The sequence below is a fragment of the Mustela nivalis genome, assembly GCF_964662115.1.
Source record: "Mustela nivalis genome assembly, chromosome: 5".
Lineage (NCBI taxonomy): Eukaryota > Metazoa > Chordata > Mammalia > Carnivora > Mustelidae > Mustela > Mustela nivalis.
In genome coordinates this window covers 115,711,562-115,735,337 of record NC_139024.1, presented here as the reverse complement: position 1 = coordinate 115,735,337, position 23,776 = coordinate 115,711,562, and the positions used below count along the sequence as shown (strand labels likewise).

Below are 23,776 nucleotides of genomic sequence, written 5' to 3'. Positions count from 1 at the left end.
TATCTGTAATTCCAGTTTAACTTATATTAGCAATCATCACTATGAGAAAAAAGTAATGAAAAGGTTTTCTGAAAAGTCTATATGCCAAATCTCAAAATTGGTTACTTCTGGGTGATACAGTGTTACAAATGGCTTATATTTTTTGTTTAATATATTTCTGAAATTTTCTAAGGTAAACACATACTATCGTTTTTAAGGAAAAAAAAAAAGGGTAAAAATAGATTTAATATAAAACCAAGCTTTAATACATTAAATTGAACTGAGAGGAAATACTATTTCTTATACTTCAAGTAAAGGATGCAAGGAGCAGAAAACATCAAAACAGCTTACACTCATAGGCCAAATAATTAAGTGAGATACTGCATGTACATGAATCCTATCTTACTTGGTGTCTCCTTATGAAAAGCCTTACCTTTACAATAATCATTGGGATCTTCCTGCTCATCATCATCAGACCCCAGAATCTCCTCTTCCTGCTCTGGTAGGTCACTTTCAGAGTGGGGAGCAGAGCCTCGGTGCTGAGTTTCAGATCTAAGAAATAATACAAACATGTTCATTCCACATGGACAAAATAAAATAGGACATTAAGAAAGTGTTATTATCAAAATGTCTCCCTACTTGACAGATGACATAAACAGAATATTATCTACTGGTGGCCTAAGAAAATATTAGCTATCACTTTATCTTATGTTAGGAAAATAATACCTTTTTAAAAAAAGATTTGAGAGAGAGACGGAGAGAGGGAATCCACATGAGGGAGAGCGGTAGAGGGAAGAGAGAGAATCTCAAGCAGATTCCATATTCAGCCTGACACAAGGGCTGGATCTCATGACCCTGAGATCATGACCTAAGCCGAAACCAAGAGTTGGATGTTTAACAGAAAAAACTACTTAAACTCAATATCCAAACAAATTACTGATAAAACTATTATATTTTCTTTCAGTATCTTCCTGTATTTTTATGAAAACATGTATCTGTAATCACATACTATATGAACAAATTAGTATCCTGCTTTTCCATTATATTTTAAAGTTTTCTCCTCATTCCTATGCCATCTCTTAAATCTTACATATTTTCCTTAGCCATATCACCACTTACTTTGGCATATTCTGCTCATTTGGACATTTAACTTGTTTCTAATTTTTTACCACTAAAAATAAAGCTGATGAATATTTTTGGATAATCTTTATTCTATATTCAGAATTATTTCCCTGAAGTTAAACCACCAGGGAAGGATAGAAACATTCTCCCTATTTATAAAAACATGTTAGGGCACCTGGGTGGCTCAGTGGGTTAAAGCCTCTGCCTTCAGCTCAGGTCATGATCCCAGGGTCCTGGGATCAAGCCCCGCATCGGGCTCTCTGCTCAGCCGGGAGCCTGCTTCCCCTTCTTTCTCTGCCTGCCTTTCTGCCTACTTGTGATTACTGTCAAATTAAAAAAAAAAAGTAAAAAAAAAAAGTTAAAATATTAAAGTTTGGGAAACAATTATTTTATTTTAAAACACTTCTATTCTGAACAAATTAATATTTTAAGCTGTTTTTTTCCAGCCTGTAGCCATGAACAGCCTTTAGAATTATTATGTAACTATGACTTTTCTAAAGAGGTTATAACTGAGTTATATTTCCTGCCATGTATGTGCTTTTGGTACTTAATATTAACATGTTTGGAAAACTTGGCTTATCTGATAGGGAAAGATGGTTTCTCAACTTAAAATGAATAAAAAAATTTACTAATTCCTTTCTCTACATGCCATCAATTAGTTGCATCAAAATTTTTGTGCACTGAAAAGTTCAGAGGCAGAAAGGCTTGGATTTGTATTCAGGTTGACACCTCTTAGTTGCTTGCTTTATAAAGTTTCATGCAAAATAAGCAGGTACACAACATTCCTTTCAGTAGTTGCAGGAAAAGGAATTTTAATCCCTATTTTTCAATATTTTATTTATCTTTTCATCATTCTGTTTCATTAGATTGTTTTTAAAAGACACAGTTTTACAGAAAAAAATTTTTAATAGCAAAACCAGTTATATGGGCTACTGAGACATAGGGAATACCTTGGCAAGCATAACTAATGATTCAAATTTAGATTTTTGGTGACCTTTCCAACCTGCCTCAATTCTGGGTACTTTTTTGTCTTCCAGGAATACAAAAGTAGCTATAAACTACACTATTCAAAGCATTCATTTTTAGTGAAAACATGTGTTTGGGAAACTTATTTAGTAAAGAACTGGCCCACTTTCCTATGTGGAAATATGAGTCTGAATGAATATTCCTGAATTTAAGATTAAAATGAATTTCTAAAACAGTCTCTAATTTCAGACTTGTACCTTATACAAATAAAATTACAATTTGACACTTTTGAAAAGCAGTGAAATATAATAGTGAAAACCAGACATAAAAATGCTGAAATATCAGGATTCTACAAACATCATGGGATTCATTAAAAAATTATTTTTAAAAGATCTGGACATTCTTGAAAACAAATATATTTGTGAAGAGTTTTTTATCTTTAAGTAGAATTCCTAAAGGATTCAAGATTGAATAATGAATTGCAAGTCACAATTTGAAATACAAGTCTCTACTCTCACATGTGTTGGGACAGAAGAAACTATCCTGTTATTCTAAAACAATAGAGAAAGATTACTTAAGCGGGGAGGGATCCTACTTTTTAACTCTGAAATGTAATTTAAAAAAATATACTAAATTTACATTTAAGTATTAATTTCAAATATATAATGTCTTAATATCCAGTCATCTCTCTGTGGTGGATGTCCTGTCCCTTCAAGTCCACAGTGATTTACTCCTTCATTTTCATAGTGCACATTTCTTAGTAACTTCTGGAGAATGAGCACATGGGAGGTAAATTTAAGATCTCTCTTATTATTTTATCCTCACCCATGATTGCTGGTCTGGGTATAAAGTAAATCCTCTGTCACCTTCTAGTTTTCAGTGTTGCTGTTGACAAGTCCAACCAATGCCTTGTGATTTCTTTTTTTCTTTTATATTTTTTTTTGAGATTTCTTCTCTTTTTATTTCTTTTTTAAAAGATTTTAATTTATTTATTTGACAGAGAGAAAGATCACAAGTAGGCAGAGAGAGGGGGAAGCAGGCTCCCTCCCAGAACCCTGAGGATCATGACCTGAGCCGAAGGCGGAGGCTTAACCCACTAGGCCACCCAGGCACCCCTGCCTTCTGATTTCTTGAGTCTTCCAAACAGGGCTTGTTTTTCTCCCTCAGTGTTTTTTAAAGATTTTCTCTTTAATTCCCATGTTCTGAAATTTCCTGAATGGCTTTTTCAAAATCCAGCTTGCTAAGTACTTTCTATGTAATTACTTGCAAGACAAGGATTCATTCAGTTCTGAGAAAATTTCCTGTATTTCAATGTAAATTTAATCTTCTTCATTTTGCCTGTTCTCTTGGGAACATGTTTTTTCAGACACTGGACCTTCTGACTCACTACATTAATTTTCTTACATTTTCTATCCTTAGATTCTGTTGCTGTTCTACTTTTTAGATTTATCTAACTTGTGTTGTCTATTATATTTCTACCATATTTTAAATTTCTTACACTTTAAAAAAAAATAAATTCTATGCTCAACACAGGCTTTAACTCATAACCCTGAGGGTAAGAATCATATGCTCTACCAAGTGAGCCAGCCAGGTGCCCCATTTTTGCTCTTGAATGTTCCTTTTTTACAGACTCCTGCTTAGTTTCAATGAGGCACTATCTTTTACCTTAAGGATACTAATTAAAGTTTCCTTCTGATCCTGTATCATCATCTTGGCTTTCTCAAACTACCAATGTTTTACTAATGCCATACTTATGTAACATCGGACAACTGAAACAAAAAAAGAAAGAAAAGAGAAATTCTGAGGAAACAGAGACAGTTACTAGTAGATAATGAGGATAATATGATTAAAGAATTCAAAATCACTTTAATTTCCATTGACAATGAGTGTTAAGAGTAAAGAATTGACAGAAAAGCTACAGAAAGAAATTTCAGCTTATTAATATTAGGAACTAAAACCCATTCTTCTTAGAACAAAAAAGGGGAGTTCTAAAATAGTTTCAGTCTGTGCTTTGAAATTCTTAATACCTACACTTCCGGTCTCAAAATTCGGCTATTCATGTTCACAAGGAAAAAATTATGCCAGCACTTTAAAGCTCTCAAAGCATATAAGATTAAACCCAGTACATCTACAAAATCTCATAGAAATTGAAATGGACAATGGATCAAATTTTAATAGCAGCATGATTTCAGAAGAGATAACTCGATCCAAACAGAAGTACTGTTAGAAATAGGAATGTACTTGACAAGGGTACAGAATGAAGCCAAGGCAAAAATCTGTGAGTGAGCAAGGCAGAAAGTAGTGGAAAAGTTTGGCAGTTTTGTTCCTCTTATATTTCCAAGCAAGGTTTGACACAGAAGGAGTAAAAACAGATAAAAACTGTATTTGTCAGTGTATTCACCCTTATTTCTGAGGATCTTTTCAATTTAGATTCCATTTCTGGTATAATCCTCATTTCTAAGCATCCGTTACCTCAGTCTCTAATCGGCCAAATAAATAATAAAACCCAAGTGCCAAAACTACTGTCTTTTGTGAGCAAATACTATATAATTCATATTTATATTATATTTATATTTATAATTGCCATAAAGAATATGCTACTTATGAGTTTTTACCTATACTTTACTTATACACTTTCTCTCTCTCTCTCTCTCTTTTTTTTTTTTTTACAAAGTCTATTACTAACCAACTAACTTGGTTTATAACCTACTAGAAGGTTGGTTTGAAAAACAGTGACCTAGAAATTATTTTTAACTTCTTTAGGGAGATATATTCACATCCCATAAGATCACTAATCTAAAGCATATAATTCAGTGGTTTTAGTATATTCACAGACTTGTATTACCACAATCTTAATTTAGAACATTTTTATCACTCCCACAAAAAAACCAATCCAATTAGCAGTAACTCACCATTATATTCTTCCCTTAGACTCTGGAAACCACTAATCTACATTCTGTGTCTATGAATATGACTTTTTGGACATTTCATGTGGAACCACTCAATATATGGTCTTTTATGACTGACTTCTTTCACACAGCATAATGTTTTCCTAGGTTTACCCATGTTGTGGGATGTATCAGTACTTCATTACTTTTTATGAATAATATTCCATTATATGGATAGATCACATTTCATTTATCCATTCATCAACTGATGGGCATTTGAGTTGTTCCCATTTTTTGACTATTACTGACTATTATGAGTCACACTGCTATGAACATCCCAGAAGCAGCACACGTGACTATGTTTACAGTAGCACCATCTGTAATAACATTAAGCAGGAAACTAAATGTCCATCAAGAAGAGAAAGGATAAGTCATGGTATTTTGATATAATAAAATATTATATCCAACAAAATGAATGAATTACACTCATAAAACAGCATGAATTAATTGCACAAACAAGATGAAGTGAAAATAGCAAGATGCAGAATACATATATCACTTTAACCAAATTTAAAACACACACAAAACGGCCAATATAAGGAAATAAAGACCTGCAACTAGTAAAGATCTAATACATAGTAGAGTGATTACAGAGAACAAAACTGTATTACACACATTAAACTTTCTTAAAAAAAAAAAAAAAGTTTATTTATGTAACATCCGCAGCCAATGTATGACTTGAACTCATCACCCTGAGATCAAGAGCACCATGTTCCTCTGACTGAGCCAGCCAGGTGTCCCCAAACATTAAACTTTCTGAGACTAGATCTTTTTTCTTTTTAAAAGGTTTATCCATTTATTATTTGAGAGGGAACACATGAGCAGGACAAGGAGCAGAGGGAGAGACTCTCAGACTGTGCTGACCCTGACAAAGGACTCCATCCCATGACCCTGAGATCATGACCTGAGTCAAAATCAAGAGTTGGAAGCTTAACCAAATGAGCCATCCAGGCACCTCTAGACAAGATCTTTTTTTAAAATTTAAAACATTTAAGTATGCTTTTTTTTTTTTTTTTAAAGTAAACTAGACCAGCATGGGGCTTGAACTCATGGCCCTGAGATCAAGATTCCCATGTTCTAGGACTGAGCCAGCCAGGTGCCCTGAGACTAGTTTTTTTTTTTTTTTTTTTTTTAAGATTTAATTAATTTATTTATTTGACAGAGAGAGCGAGAGAGCGAGAGAGCGAGAGAGAGCTCACAAGTAGGCAGAGAGGCAGGCAGAGAGAGAGGGGGAAGCAGGCTCCCCGCCGAGCAGAGAGGCCGATGCAGGGCTTGATCCCAGGACCCTGGGATCACGACCTGAGCCAAAGGCAGAGGCTTTAACCCACCGAGCCACCCAGGTGACCCCTGAGACTAGATCTTAATTGTCCCCACCACTAGAAGAAATGATAATCACCTGACACAACAGATGTTAGCTAATGCTACAATGGCAATAATATTGCAATATAAATATATCAAGTAACTACGTTGTACAGTTTAAACTTACGCAATATTATAGGTCAATTGTATCTCAAAAAAAGCTGAGGGAAAAAAGTGATTAAAACAAGAAAAAAAAGAACAAATTCAGGGTAACTACAAATTCTACAGTAGAGCTACAATATAGGGATTTGATCAAGGAGGAGTACAAATGGGCACCAACTATATTATAACTTTACATATTAAACTGATATACTTACATGTGAACTTTATATTTGGTCTTCCCAAACATCCAAAAATAAGATCCCCAAAATGGGCATACCGTAAAATATAATAAAAATATCTTAGCTCTTGATTTAAAGAGGAAATGAAATTTAAAATTTCAAAGTAGGGCTGCCTGGGTGGCTCAGTCGGCAAAGCATCTGACTGGCTCAGGTCATGATCCCTGAGTCCCAGGTTGAGCCCTGCATTGAGTTCCCTACTCAACAGGGAGTCTGGTTTTCCCTCTGTCCCTTGCCCTGCTTGCTCTCTCTCTCTCAAATAAATAAATAAATAAATAAAATCTTTAAAAAATTAAATAAAACTTCAAAGTATTGAGAAATTGGCATATTACATGTTAAAATCTGTGACAATTTCACTTGAGAAAAATTTGTAACTATGAATATACCAATTATGAAACAAAAACTGTTACTCATGAAATATTCACATCACTTAAAAAATAGATAAAAATTTTAAAAAGATACAACTCATTGTTAGGTTAGTAAGTGTGCAATGATAGGACTGCCACTTTCATACTCTGCTTCATCTTCTATCCAGCATCATTTCCTTTTAGGGAATGACCCTCTACAATTGCCAAGGCTGCAATCATATGGCCCTACCCACCCTCTCTCTCTACAGGGGTGGACACATGATCCAAGCAAGATCTAGGATCCTTTTGAGGGGGAAATGATGGCTGCTGGGAGCTCTATTTCTGAAATCTTAAGCACTAAGAGCCAAGGAGTTGTCCAATGTTTATTGCTGCCAAGTAGGGAGAGAATTCTGAGAATGAAGTCAAAATAAAGAAAAATAAAGCAAAGGTATTTATCGGCTAATGGTGGAGGAAAATGGGCACTGAATGTAACTCCAGGGTTTACAGACAACTCCCTACCTATTAATCCCTCTGGATACAGCCTAAGTGAGTTTGAATTTGGGTACTTATAACAAGAAGCATTCTAAATAAGACACATACATAAACATAATTAGGCAATAATCACAACAATTTTAAATTATTTCACTTCTAAATATTTATCCTATAAATTAAGATAAACACACACTTTATACCAATGTCAACTTCCTAGTTTTGATATAGTTGCATAAGAAGCAACTATTGGGGGAAACTAGAACCTCCTTATATTATCTTTGCAACTTCCTGCAAACCTGCAATTATTTTAAGATTTATTATTTTTAGGGGCGCCTGGGTGGTTCAGTGGGTTAAGCCTCTGCCTTCAGCTCAGGTCATGATCTCAGGCCCAGCATCAGGCTCTCTGTTGAGCAGGGAGCCTGCTTCCCCCTCTCTCTCTGCCTGCCTCTCTGCCTACTTGTGATCTCTCTCTGACAAATAAATAAATAAAATCTTAAAAAAAAAAAAAGATTTATTTTTATTTTTTTAAAAAAGGTTTTATTTATTTACTTGACAGAGGGAGAAACAGCAAGAAAGGGAACACAAGAAGGGGGAGTGGAAGAGGGAGAAGCAGGCTCCCTGCCTGGCTGCAAAGCTCCATCCCAGGACCTGGTACTATGCCCTGAGCCAAAAAGGTAGATGCCCAACGACTTAGCCACCCAGGCACCCCTATTTTAAAATTAAAAAGCTTTAAAAATTTGTGAAAGAAATTAAGATATATATGGACAAAGACTTGGACATAATAATGGTTATCACTGCATTTATTATAGCCAAAAACTAGGGACACACTTTAAGATGATGGACTGCACAACTATTTATATCATCTTCCTGCTCAAAGCCAACAAAACTAAATAAAGGAATAAGGTTATAAATCTAAAACCATGTGGAGGAGACAGAAAGAGCAATGTCCTGGCAACCCAGAAACACAAAGGTAGGGTGAGCTATAGTGATAGAGGGAGAGAGCCAACCTGTGATACCTGATTAAATGATAGATACAGGTATGAAGGAATGCAGGTAAGAGATGAGGGACAAATAAAGAGATTAACTGAAGGTTTGTAAAATAACTTTGACACCCTAACACAGCAAAGTAGATAGTCTGGCATTTACCCTGTAGGGCTATTCTCTAAAGAAAATGAACACAAATGGAATAATAAAAGCTGTCAGTGTGGATGCTGGTTCTCCAGAGTAAAGTTCTCCAGATTCAGGTACCCAGAACCATGGATGACTCTCTACTTACTCATCTTAAAAGAAAAATCCTTGCTCGGACACAAGGCTTTCAGTCAGTTCTCTAATGGCTCATCTTATAAAAATGAAAAGCTGACCAAGTATTAGCAAACATTTGAGAAAAGCCTCCAACCCCTAATGATAGAGACCAAGATAAACAATTGGAAAACTGATCTGAGAGAAGTGCATTCAGGAAGAATACATAAAAAAAAAAAAAAAGTTTTCATTCATTCATTCAGAGAGAGAGAGAGAGAGAGAGCGCGCGTGCAAGAGCACAATGCATGAGCAGGGGGTTGGGATTAGGGAGGGACAGAGGGAGAACAAGGGGAAGCAGACTCTGCTGAGCTGGGAACTCAACAAAGGGTTTGATCTTAGAACTCTGAGATCATGATCTGAGCTGAAACCAAGAGTCAGGCACCCAACTAACTGAGCTACCTGGATGCCCCAAAAAGATCACAATTTTTAAAACTACAGTTGGGCGTGCCTGGGTGGCTCAGTTGGTTAAGTGTCTGCCTTCAGCTCAGGTCATGATCTCCAGGTCCTGGGGTTGAGCCCCATGTTGGGCTCCCTGCTCAGCAGGAGTCTGCTTCTCTCCCTTTCTCTCTGTCCCTCCTCCCTGCTCATTCTCTTTCTTTCTCAACTAAATAGATATAACTCTAAAAAAATTTTTTTAAATAAATAAATAAAACTACACTTGACCATTGAACAACATGGGTTTGAACTACATGGGACTAGTTATATGCAAATTTTTTGATAATAAATACAGCATAGTTCTGTAAAATGTACTTTCTCTTCCTTATGATTTTCTTAGTAATATTTTCTTTTCTCTATCTTACTTTGTTAAAAGAATACAGTATGTAACACATACAACATACAAAATATGTGTTAATGAACTATGTTACCAGCAAGGTGAGGCTTCAGCAAGCTTTTAGTAGTTGAATTTTTGGGCATTCAAAACATACATGGATTTTTCACTTTGTTGGGGTTGACATCCCATTTGTTTTTCAAGGGTCAACCATAATTTATATGAATAGAGAGATTTAATATCTTAAGTGATATTAACTTTAAAATGGAATAAAGTGCTCTAAAAGGTAAGTAATATGGGAAAGAAGCTCTGGAATATAAACAGTTTTCTAAATGTTGGGGGGGGGGGTGCGGGAATCACCTATGGAGATGATAGATGCACCAAAAAGAGGTTAGAGACAATCAATTCAAGAGGTCCAACATCTGAATAACGGGAATGGCAAAATAAGAGAGCTCTGTTTGGATGGGAGGATATTATTAAGGAATACAAGAAATGTCTGGGGATTAAACAGAATCTCCATTTAACTCAAAACAGCCCCTTGTGGTGCTAAACAGGATTACTCTTGCCAACATATAGATATATTATTGGGGAAATTTCAGTATCCAGTATTAAGGTCCTAACAGCTTCTAGGGGGCAAAAAAAAAGATTTAAAAGAACAATAATCACACTGGCATCAATTGTCTCATTAGAAATCCAGCATACGAAAAGACAATGAAGCAATGACTTATAAATTCTGAGGAAAATAACTTTTTTTGTTTTACCCAATGTAGCTTCGAATAGATTTGAGGGCAGTCTTTTAAATATAGAAGGATATAGAACTTATTTATCATTCACCTTTTCTAAAGTTGCTTGAGGACAGGAAACAAAAGGTTAAAGAAAGAAAACATGAGATCCAAGTAAACAGTGAATCCAGGAGAGATGACAGAAAAAAAGAGTTCCAAGAGAACAAATGTGAAGAAAACCTATGGCAACTAAGGAGTGCACTTGTGATGAACAATGGGTCATGTATGGAATTGCTAAATCACTATATTGTGCACCTGAAACTAATTGACACTGTGTATGTTAACTATACTGTAATAATAATTTTAAAAGCCCTAAAATGCATTTACTCTGAGATTACTCTACAGTGAGAGGCTGGAGGGCTCTAAGAGGGAGGTCTCAGGGAAAACACACAGACAAGAAAGTATACTCAAGATATTGGAGATACATGGTAAAAGAAAATGACACAAAGGGGAAAAATAATAAAAATTCCAGAAAACCACCAAAAGCCAAACAAAAAAGTATATATAATTACAGGTATAATAGTTAAAGTAATCTAAGTTATTAATAGATTACTGATTTTCTACTTTCAAAATCAACATAATTAAACATGAATCTAGGGGTTGACTCTAGTCCTTTCCAGAGACTTCAAGAGGATGGGCACCACTACTGAACTTTCCTGCCATGCTCTGGAGCACTGGCCTCCTAGAGGGGAATTTTGCATGCAGTTGGTGCCCCTGTTTTTGCAGCTGTTGTCCTCTGGGTTCTGGTGGCCAGTGTGGCAATCAAAGAGATGAGTCCTGGCAGGAAGCTACCTCCAGGGCACTGTGTAGACTGTATATCAAGGCACAACCCCCAGTCTTTCTGTGAAGGCCTGTGGGCTGTCTAGGAGCTTCAGTCTGAGGGGTGGGCTTCAGGTATGGCACACATTTAATAGACTATGGAACTGCTCTCAAGGAACACAGCTGTGGGCGCCTCTTGAAACTCTTCTGCCATGTTCCAGGTCGCCAGTATCTCCCAGAAAAGAGATTATACACTCATCTGGAGGCCTAATTTTTGCAACTGCTGCCCAGGCGACACTGTCAAATTGTCTTGCCAGTGAGACTTATTATGCGTGTGGTCCCACAGGAATATATTCATGTGCACACACTTAAAAACTGCTGCCTAAGGGTCTGGTTTCCAAAGAGCTTGATTCTAGATGCTTAAATCCTGCCCTCAGGGTTACCCTCAACTACTGGAGCTATTAAAAATAGTTTAGCATACTCTCAACTACTAGGATCTATTAAAAATATAATAGGCTGTTTGGACAAATGTTTGAAAGACAACAAAGAGTTGGGGCAGGGTTAAGCAACAAGGTTCATATCCTACATTAGGCCACTCCTTCAAGACTTGGAGAGGTGGTTGTTTCCAACCGACCAAGAGAGAACGAAGCAAAATGATGAAACAGAGGAATATATTCCAAACGAAAAAACAAGATAAAACCTCAGAAAAATAGACCTTAATAACAGAGATAAGTTCAAAACAACAGTCATACAGATGTTCAACAACCTGGGAGAGGAATGGATGAATGCAGTGAGAACTTTGAGACTGGAAATACTAAAAAAGTACCAAAGAGAAGTCCCAGAGCTGAAGAATACAGTAACTGACCTGAAAAATACACTAGATCCAACAGGCAGACTAGATGAAGCAGAAGGAAGGATCAATCAACTTAATCAAGGTTAAGACAGTGAAAGACAGCAGGAAAAAAAAAACTGAAGACAGACTAAGGGGCTTGTGGGACATCAAATGGACTAACATTTGCATTAGAGGAGTCCCAGAAGTTTGAAAGAGAGAGAAAAAGGCAGATAGCTTGTTTGAAGAAACAATGGGTGAAAACTTCTCTAACGTGGGGGAAGAAACAGACATCCAGATTTAGGAAGCCAAAAGATTTCCAAAAAAGATGAATCCAAAGACAGCCACACCAAGCCACATAACTAAAATCTCAAAACTTGGAGTGCTGGGTGGCTCAGTCAGTTAAGCATTTGTCTTCAGCTCAGGTCATGATCCCAAGGTCCTGGGATCAAGCCCCATATCAGGCTCCCTGCTGAGTGGGAGTGGGGAGTCTACTTCTCCCTTTGCTCTTCACCCAGCTTGTGCTCCCTTTTTCATGGTCTCTCTCTCTCAAATAAAATATATATTTTCTAAAAATCTATAAAGTTGAAGACAAGGAGAAAATTTAAAACAGCAGAAGAAAAATAACTCATTATATGCAAAGGAAACCTTATAAAACTATGAGCAGACTGTTCAGCAGAAACCCTGCAGGCCAAAAAGGAACAGCACAATATACAGAAAGTACTGAAATAAAAAACAAAACAAAAAAAACTTCCAGCCAAGAGTACCCTACCCAGCAGTTATCATTCAGTATTGAAGGAAAGATAGAGTTTTCCAGTTCATCAACATTAAACCAGCCTTACAAGAAATGTTAAAGGGACTTCTTTAAGCTGAAAAGAAAAGGCACTAATTAGCAAAAAGAAGTCATATGAAAGATTGTATATCACTGGAAAGGTAAATATATTGCAAAAGAAAAGGATTAATTGCGTATAAAGCTAGATGGAGGTTAAAAGACAAAAGCAGTAAAAAATAACTAGGATTATGTTGATTAAGGGATACACAATAAAATGTGACATCAAAAACAAAATATGGGGGAGAGTAAAAATGTTAAGCTTTAGAATGGGCTCAAACTTAAGCTTTCAGTAACTTAAAATAGATTATTAGATATAAATTGTTACATGTAAGCCTCATGGTAACCACAAAACAAAAATCTATAGTGTATACAAAAAAGTAAGGAGAAAGGAATATATAATTATACCACTCAATAAAGTCATCAAATCACAAAGGAAGACAGCAAGAAAAGAACTGACAAAAAAGAAACTGCAAAAGAGTCAGTAAACAATTAACAATAAGTACATACCTATCAAAAATAAATTTAAATGTAAATGGAGGAAATGCTCCAATCAAATGACACAGAATGGCTAAAGGGATAAAAAAGACGAGACCCATCTATATGTGGCCTACAAAAGACTCACTTCAGATATAAGGGCACACAGAGACTAAAGTGAAAGTATGGAAAGGTATTCCATGCAAATGGAAACCCAAAGAAAGCTGGAGTAGGTATCCTTTTACCAGAAAAAAAAAAAAAAAAAAAACAGACTTACAAACAAAGACTATAATAAAAGAAAATATGGCATTGTAAATAAAGGGTTAAATCCAACAAGGGGCTATAACATTTGTAAATATTTATGTACCTAACATAGGAGTACCTAAATGTATTAACAGACTTCAATGGAGAAAAAAAAAGCCAATAGGGAATTTTAATATCCCACTTACATCAATGGACAGATCATTCAGACAGAAAATCAATCAGGTAACCATGGCCTTAAAAGACTCATTAGACCAGATGGACTTAACATGTACATACAGAATATTCCACCCAAAGGCAACAAAATACACACTCTTCTCAAGTGTACATGCAACATTCTCTAAAATAGATCATATATATATGTATATATACATATATATATATATTTAAAGATTTTATTTATTTATCAGAGAGAGAGAGTGGGAGAGAGCGAGCACAGGCAGACAGAATGGCAGGCAGAGGCAGAGGGAGAAGCAGGCTCCCTGCTAAGCAAGGAGCCCGATGTGGGACTTGATCCCAGGACGTTGGGATCATGACCTGAGCCGAAGGCAGCTGCTTAACCAACTGAGCCACCCAAGCGTCCCTAAAATAGATCATATATTCACAAAACAATATTAATAAATTTAAAAAGCCTGAAATCATATCAAGCATCTTTTCTGAGCACAATGGTATGAAACCAGAAATAAATTACAAGAAAACTAGAAAATAGAGATTAAACATGCTACTGCACAACTAATGAATCAAAGAAATTGAAGAGAAATAAAAAATGCCTTTAGACAAATGAAAACTGAAATGTACCAAAATTTATGGGATGCAGCAAAAGTGCTTCTAAGAGGGAAGATCATAGTGATAAATGCCTACCTTAAGAAACAAGAAAAGTCTCAAACAACGTAACTTTACACTTCAAGGAACTAGAAAAAGAAAAACAAAGCCCAAAGTTAGTACAAGGAAGGAAATAACAAAAACTAGAGCAGAAATTATATAGACTAAAAAGACAATAGAGAAGATCAATGACAAAAGCCTTTAACTAGACTGAGAAAAAAAGAAAGGTAACTGAAATAAAATAAAAAATGAAAAAGATGTTACAACTGTGCTACAAAAATATAAAAGATAGTTAAGAGACTACTATGAACAACTATATGCTAATAAACTGGACAACCTAAAGAAACTGATAAATTGCTGGAAACATACAACCTACCAATCCTGAATCAAGAAGAAAATAGAAAACCTGAACAGAACAATAGCTAGTAAGGAGATTGAATCAGTAATCAAAAATCTCCCAACAAACAAAAAACCAAACGGGTCCACAGGTAAATTCTACCAAAAGTCAAAGAACAATACCAATTCTTCTCAAATTCCTCCAAAAAAACAGAAGAGGGGGGAACTCTTGTGAATCCATTTTATGAGGCCAGACTTACCCTGATACCAAAACCAGACAAGGATACCACAAGAAAGGAAAATTACAGGCTACTATCCCCAATAAACATAAATGCCAAAATCCTCACAAAATATTAGCAAACCAAATTCAACAATACATTAAAGGATTGTTCCCACAATCAAGCAGAACTTATTCTGGGGATGCAAGGATAGTTCAACATTCACAAATCAGTCAACACGATACACATTAACAAAATGAAGGATAAAAGTCTTATGATCACCTTGATAAAGAAAAAGATTTAACAAAATTTAACATCCATTTATGATACAAATTCTCAGCAAAGTAGGTATAAAGAGAAAATACCTTAACATAATAAAGGCCATATATGACACAGCCCACAGCAAACATTGTATTCAACAGACTACTGGATGTCTTAGCCAGAGCAATTAGGTAAGAAAAAAATAAAAAGCCATCCAAATTGGAAAGGAGTAAGTGAAACTGTCACTGTTTGCAGATGCCACCAAAAAACTGTTAGAACTAAGAAGTTCAGTTCAGTAGCAGAATACAGAATCAACACATAAAAACTGGTTGTCTCTCTATATTCTAGTGAACTATCAGAAAGAGAAATTAAGAAAATGATGCCATTTACAAAGATATCCATATGATGGAATACTATTCAGCCATAAAAAGGAAGTAACTTACAACATGAATGAACCTTAAAAACATTATACTAGGTGAAAGAAGTCAGCCACAAAAGACCACATATTATATTATTTCCTTTACATGAAATGTCCACAATAGGCAAATTCACAGACAGAAAGTAGATTAGTTACAGAATCTGGGGTAAGGGTATAATGGTGACTGCTAATGAGTTTGTTTGTTTGTATGTTTGTTTTCAGTAGGGGAGGGTACAGGGGTGGTGAAATGGTCTAAATTTAGATTGTATAAGATTGTACAGCTCTGTTGTAGGAAAGGGGAGAGTAGAGGTGGGACAAGTGAATTAAATCTTCTTTAATCAAGCACAAATTGGTGGTAATAGCTAAAGCCAATCAATCAAGAAACAGCAATAAGCATGATGGATACAGGCATTAAACAAAAGAATATGAAATGAATATGTTACTGTCAATTTTATCTCAATAAAACAAAACAACCAACTACGAAGAAACAGTCAAAATGGTTGATTTAAGGAAGTAGGCCCACGACTGGGGAAAGTGTAGGACAGAAGACTGAATAGCTTTTATGCAATAGGCTTCCATTCTATATTTATTTTTTAATACTGAAAGACATAATTCCTTATGGAACAAACTAGAAACCTAAACATCCAACAAAAGAGGACTAAGTAAGTATACTGGCTGTTTAAAATCACCATTTATGTAAAATCTGATTGCCAATTTGTTCATTTAACATAAAAAATTTAATTGCTGAAAAGATTATCTATTTGTACTCCCTAATCAATACATTCCATTTTAAATGTTTACTATTTAAAAAAATGTTTCTGTGTAATGAACTTCTAAAGTATACATTATGGTCGTCGTCATCTTTTTTTTTTTTTTAAGATCTTATTTATTTACTTGTCAGAGAAGGAAAGCCAGAGAGAGCACAAGCAGGGGGAGTGGCAGGCAAAGAGAAAAGCAGGCTCCCTGTGAGCAAGGAACCTGATGCCGGATTAAATCCCAGAACCCTGGGATCATGACCTGAGCTGAAGGCAAACGGTTAACCAACTGAGCCACCCAGGCATCCCATTACTGTCTTCTTTTAAAAAAGCTAATTTATCATACCATTACAAATTTCAACTCATAGACCATGTTACGATCTCCCCTCTTCAAAGAAGGATCAGATTTAAAAGAAGCAATAGATTTTAAACAACAAAAACATCAACCTTAAAAGCTCACACATCTCTACTTTTCAAATTAGTGATAGCAAAAGACCAAGTTTGCTTGTTTCAGTCTAATTCAAAATACAAGGATATTAAGCTCCACCACTGCTTTATGTAATGGGTATATACATAATGAAGGAAAAGTTATTTTGAGTGTTTTACCAAACTGTATGGGAATACAGGACAAAACTGCATCACTGATCCAGAAATAAAGCTTATTAATTCCTGTCTCTTCTTTACACACTACTGAAAACAGTAGTCCTGGAAAAGAAAACCTGCAACAAAATCAAAATTTGCTCTCCCATTTGGGGGACAGAAAAAGCCATCAGGTTATATTTATTTATAAGTATTAGTATTTTCTAATTAATCAAAGGGATTTACACTGTAACAAAGTTTTACCTTAAAAATTATTCAAAAACTAGATTCCAATAGCCATATGGTTAAACTTCTCATTACAAATAGTGATTCAAGATGGGGTGGCTGGGTGATGGACATTGGGGAGGGTTATGTGCTATGGTGAGTGCTATGAATTGTTTAAGACTGATGAATCACAGATATGTACCCCTGAAGCAAATAATACATTTTATGTTAATAAAAAACAAAAACAAACAAAAAACAAAAAAAGATTCAATATGAAGTACACACCATCATCCTGACTACTCTCATCAAAATGTTCAAGTGAAAACTGAAAAATATTTTAGTCTGAACTTCCAGTTTTAAGGAAATATAGGGAGAGAGGAACAAGTTAAATCCGGAATGTGGGATATTTTCCAAGATAACTGGCCTGATCTCTTGGGGGGGGGGGGGGGGAATCAGTTACTGGGGTGGTGGGGGACAGTGGAACTGTTTTAGATGAAAAGAGATAAACTTGCACACCCGAAATATGTGAACCTTGTTTTAATGACTTAAACAGCAGACACTTATAAAGGCAACTGGGGAAATATGACTATAAGCTGGCTGTGAGATGATCCTAAGGAATTACTGTTAACCATAATACCATTACCACAGCCAAGACAAATACATAAAAGAATATCCGTAGTCTTAGGAGGAGCAAGCTGAAGTATTTAGGGATATGGTGTCATAGATTTTGCAACTTACTTTCAAATAGTTCAGTCAAAAAATAAAAATATTTACATATATATATATATATATAAAACTAATACACCTAGATGGATAAATATACAAAGTATTTACTATGCTAGTCTTTCAACTTTTCTAGATTTTTGAAATTTCTCGTAATTGAGAAAAAGGATTAGGACAGAATCAAGCTGTTTTCAATGCTTTATATGTATTTTATTCAATATTTTACAGTCATTATTATGTTTAAAAACAATATTCCACACAGATACACTGTTATTTCTACTTTATTGGATATTTAGGTTTCTGTGATTAACAACTTCAAACATTAAAAAAAAATGGGATACACAGGAAAGCATTAAATCCACTTCATTTATTTTTTTTTGAAGATTTTATTTATTTATTTGACAGAGAGAGATCACAAGTAGGCAGAGAGGCAGGAAGAGAGAGAGAGGGAAGCAGGCTCCCTGCTGAGCAGAGAGCCCAATGTGGGGCTTCCTCCCAGGACCCCGAGATCATGACCTGAGCCGAAGGCAGAGGCTTTAACCCACCGAGCCACCAGGCGCCCCTAAATCCACTTTCTTGACACGGTCCAACTGTAAACTAATAAATGATTTTCTTGTGGCTTATAGAACTCTAGTATAGGAGTAGTTATGAATTCCATTTCTGTACACTATGAATTCCATTTACATAAACCACCAAAATGCCAAAGAAGAGATTTCCTTTTATAAAGCAGGTATTTGTTCAATAATGAAAAATGTGTTCTTTTTTTGTGTGTTTTCTTTAGAGAGAGAGAGAGAGAATCTCAAGTAGGCTCTACACTCAGCGCAGGCCCAACTCAGGGTTTGATTTCATGACTCCAAGATCATGACCTGAGCTGAATTCAAGACTCTGACACTTAACTGACTGAGCCATCCAGGTGCCCCGATGAGAACTGTTTCTTTTCTGACACCTGGTTAACTAGAGTTAGTCAGCAGTTAGGAATATCTGTGTAACAATATTAATTTTTCTTTGCTCTCAACCAATGTGAAACTAGGCTGAATTTTCACAAGGACAGGGACTGTGTCTTATCCATTTTTGTTTTAGATACTCCCTAACATTTCATAGGTATTCAAAAGTTTACTGAATTGAACAGACTTTATTTCTTTGGCCCCTGTTAATAAATCATGATTATCCTTCAATTTTACAAAAGGTTTCATTTTATCTACTGATTTCCATGAAAAGGAATGTTTTCTTGTTGAGTTCTTTAAGAAAACACTTTGATGTTTCTCCTAAGTCCAATCCTACTGAAAAGTTATATTCAAAGATTTATACACAAATTCATAGAAACAATCTTGATTCATAATAGGCCCCAACATGAAATAACACGAATGGCCACCAATGGAGAAAAAGACTAAAAGAGTCATAGATTAATATTCAGCAATAAAAGGAATAAACTACTAATACAGGGAGCAAACTACTAACATAGGCAACAAACATGGATGAATCTCAAAATCAGTATGCTGAGGAGAAGACAGACAGACGCTGAAGGATACATCCTGTATGAGTCCGTATCTCAGTCTGTTGACCAAACTAATCTACAGTAATGGAAGAAGACCTGGCTCAGGGTCAGGATGGGGAGGGGGTGTTACATGGGTGTATATGTTTGTCAAAATATACCGAACTATGAAAATGGGTTCATTTTATTGTTTGTATATTACACAACAGAGCTGACTTTAAATAAGGCACGGTATTCCCCTCCTTCTGTTTTTGATAGAAATTAAGCTATCCCTGGATTAATACAAAGCCAAGGAACTGAGATTCTCCTTGCTTATTGAAGAGTTCTGGCCATCTGGCCAACAGCAGCAAACTAATAGCTTTCCATAAAGAGAGGTCCTGCAATGGAGCAAGAACAGTAGTAGCAAGAGAGACAAAAGAAGCAGTAAGAGATCCGGAGACAAGCACTTAATTTTCAAAGGGCACTTAAAAGAGCACAAAGAATGGAGTGCTAACCATGAAAACAAGTAGGAGCAAAAATGTGGGCCAGCTTAAATCTCTACAAAATGCAGACCTTCATGAGGATACCTTGCAGAACAATTTTCCATAAATTAGTTTGGAAAAATTCATAAATTTGAAAGTCTGCTTAATTTCTATGACCTCATGGGTTCCTTTTAATAAAACCCACTTGAAGGGCACCCGGGTGGCTCAGTCCATTAAGTGGCTGCCTTGGGCTCAGGTCATGATCCCAAGGTGTTGGGATCCAGCCCCACACATCAGGCTCCTTGCTCAGCAGGGAGCCAGCTTCTCCCTCTCCCTCTGCCTGCTGCTCTGCCTACTTGTACTCTCTATCTCTGTGTCAAAACAACAACAACAACAAAAATAACCCAAACCCAAAACAAAACAAAAAAACCTTTAAAAAAGAAAACCTACTTGAAAATGTTTCCATACCTAATACTTTTTGGAACTCTAAAGTTTAGTTTAGTGTCCTGTAGACACCTGAAATCCCTTTATGATTTCAAAGGAATTCAAACAGCAGCTATTCAAAGAAACTATTTTCAGAGTAAAGTAAAACCTCTTTATACTAATTAACTATTTAGCCATGTGGGTTACTTAACCTTCAGGCTGGAAAAAAAAAATGTTTAGGTTATCAGATCAACTTAGTTTGTTTACACCACAAAAACTTCAAACTTTAACAATATGATATTATGGCAGAGACTGTTACACCACTTTCCATTTTATTCCTCTACAGTACTTACTGTGTGTTTTTTTTTTTTTTTTAAGCTGGACACATGGACTACCAGAGAGAGACACATTTCCCAGTCTCCCTTGCAGCTATTTATGGGCCACGTAGAGGGAAACTCTCCTCAAGAAACTGGCAAGAAGGGGCACCTGGGTGACTCAGTGGGTTAAGCCTCTGCCTTCGGCTCAGGTCATGATCTCAAGGTCCTGGGATCGAGCCCCACATCGGGCTCCCTGCTCAGCGGGGAGCCTGCTTCCCCCCTCTTTCTCTGCCTGCCTCTCTGCCTACTTGTGATCTCTGTCTGTCAAGTAAATAAAATCTTAAAAGAAAAACAAATTAAAAAAAAAAAAAAGAAAAGAAAAGAAACTGGCAAGTACCCTACACCTCTTCCTATGACTGAAACAAGATGCCCCCTTGGCCCCAAAGCACAACACCCAAAATCGAGGATGGTGAGACCAGTGAACTAGCAGTTTGTGGTCACATGACACTTTGTGGTGTGGAGCAGAGCCACTGTAAATGGCTAAAGATACATCCCCAGAGTTTTAACCTTGGGAAGAAATAATCTTCTTTCAGTCACTTATTACTTTGGATCTTTTGCTATTCACTGTAAAAAATAACTCTCTTGGGACACCTGGGTGGCTCAGTTGGTTAAGCCACTGCTTTTGGCTCAGGCTATGATCCCAGGGTCCTGCGACTGAGTCCCACATGGGGCTCCTTGATCAGCGAGGAGCCTGCTTCTCTCTCTACCTCTGCCTGCCAATCTGCCTGTTTGTGTTCGCTCTCTCTCTCTCTCTCTCTGACAAATAAATAAATAAATAAATAAAATCTTAAAAAACAAACCAAAACAAAACTCTCTTATCTTACTCCAGCTTCCCCATCCCCCTTTTCCCTTCTCCAAAGGGATAAGTCCATTTCTCCTATATCATTCTATATAATAAATGTATGTATGGATGGGTATATATGCACATATACACATATTCTTATTTTTAACTATTGTTAGCATGCAATACAGTGTTCAAAGCATTCTTTTTTCATTCAGTAACATTTTATAATAATTCTCAAAGTAGGGATGCAGGTACTTCATTTTTAATGGAAGCAGGGTATACCCTAATTTTTAAAAAACATGATTTCTGTGGACATTTTCTTCTATTGTCACAAACTTCTAAACCTTGTTTTTAATACTTCTTTACACATATATCTCTATCAGTTTAACAAATTCCTAGAAGAGGGTATGTGCAGGGGAGGTGGGGTGAGCTTGGTGATGGGTATTGTGGGGAGCACATATTGCATGGAGCACTGGGTGTGGTGCACAAACAATGAATTTTGGAACACTGAAAAAAAAAGGGTATGTGCAAATTACTTTTTGATAATACTGCTGATGGACTTTCATAGATGCTTTATCAATTTACACTCCCATCAGCAATATATGACCATGTCTCTTCATTTCCTTTTCAATACCATGTATTATTTTTTGTTCTTTGCCAACCTGATGGGGAAACACAGAATCTCAAAAGATGGTACCAACTCCTGTACCTAGCCACCTTTCTTGCAACCATCACACCCATATGTATCAAATCTAATTTCCAGCTGGGGTTTTTCTGAAGTAAGAATTCGAAAAAACATGGGAACCCATAAAAAGAATGATGATCTCTAAGAACTGGTATGAAGTGATTTCCAAGATATACTATTAAGGAGGGGGAAAAAAAGCACACTGCAAAAGAATGTATGATTATTTTATGTGTAAGGCAGATGAAGAAATAAAACATATATACTCTTTTACAAAAAGAGATAAATCAGAAAAGCCACTGGGTGGCTCAGTCAGTGAAGTGTCTGACTCCTGGTTTCGCCCTAGGTCATGATCGCCTGAGGTTGTGAGATCAAGCCTGGTGTTGGGCTCCCCACTCAGCATGGAGTCTGCTTAAGATTCTCTCCATCTCCTTCTGGCTCTTCCCCCCATGTGGATGCACTCTCTCCCTAATAAAATAAATAAAATCTTAAAAAAAAAAAGAAAAGAAAAGAAAGGAATGAAATGGTCACCTTTAGGTGGGGTGGGGGACAAGGAAAAGGGGAAAGGGAGGATGGGACTGGCTCCTTAAACCACGTACAGTCTCTGTATTACTGAAATTAAAGAAAAAATGATGAAAAAGCAAACCTTAATATTGAATGTAAACAGATGGAAAAAATAAATTAACTGAATATTAAATCAATAAAACAGGAGAAAAAGTTAATTCAATTAATTTTGGACAGCTGTCTATGCATCCTTAAGTGAGATGTTTTGCTAGGACTTGAACTACAAGGAAACGTTACACTTTATTGATTTAGTGTTGACAGTGAAACATAATCTTGAAAGTACTTGTGTGTAACTGGAGGAAAGCAAAAGGAGTAATACAGATTCATGGAGAACAAAGAAGGGATATACCAATATAGAATGAGAGAAAGTAAAGAAAGTAAAGTGTGCTCATTATCAGTGTAATAACATTACTGCATTTATTAAAGGAAATATCATTCTTCAGAGATGTATCGTGAAGTATTTACAGATGACGTGTCATGAGACCTGTAACTTTCGAGTGGTTCAGCAACAAAATTACCATGTAGACAGCTTTAAGGCCAGAAACTGGAAACCGCCAGATGGTCATCAAAAGGTGAATGGATAAACAAACTGTGGTAAAGCCATACCCTGGAATACTATGAAGCAATAAGAAGAATTAAGTTACTGATACACAGGAAAAATAGATGAATCTCAAAAATCATTACGCTGAATTGAAAGTACCATGAAATAAATAAATACACACACACACACAATTAAAATATATATTTAAATATATTTCTTAGTTCTACCCTCAACTTCCACTTTAAAGGTCTAGAAACAACAGAATCCTAATAGCAATGAGCAGGACCAGTACCTAGATCTTGGTTTCCAAATATAATTCCTCACTAAAATGCACAAGGGGGTTCTTTGGGGGCAATGGATGATTCCAGTCTGAGGCAGGGAAAGCACAGAGGATGTGGAGTGTCTCCTTATGTAGAAACCTAGACATAACTAAAGCTGAAGAGACATAACCAGATGCAATGCCTGACTAAATTCTAGATCCAAAAAAAGAAAGGTGTAAAAGACATATTTGAGATAACAGGAAAATCTAAATATGGTCAGAGTATTAGATGACACTGAA

The 23,776-nt window shown here is 36.0% G+C and overlaps 1 protein-coding gene across 9 annotated transcripts in view; it reads right to left on the bottom strand.

Annotated features, from left to right (window-relative positions):
- The window catches only part of SRPK1 (SRSF protein kinase 1), a 78,898-nt gene that overhangs the window by 36,340 nt on the left and 18,782 nt on the right, over positions 1 to 23,776 (bottom strand). For 5 of the 9 annotated variants that reach the window (XM_082732356.1, XM_082732355.1, XM_082732357.1 and 2 more), the window contains exon 3: positions 413 to 531. In XM_082732356.1, the coding sequence (XP_082588482.1) occupies positions 413 to 531 (119 nt within the window). Of the gene's footprint in view, positions 1 to 412; positions 532 to 14,417; positions 14,468 to 23,776 lie in introns of all 9 variants that reach the window. The other 4 variants (XM_082732359.1, XM_082732363.1, XM_082732362.1 and 1 more) reach the window with 1 other exon arrangement.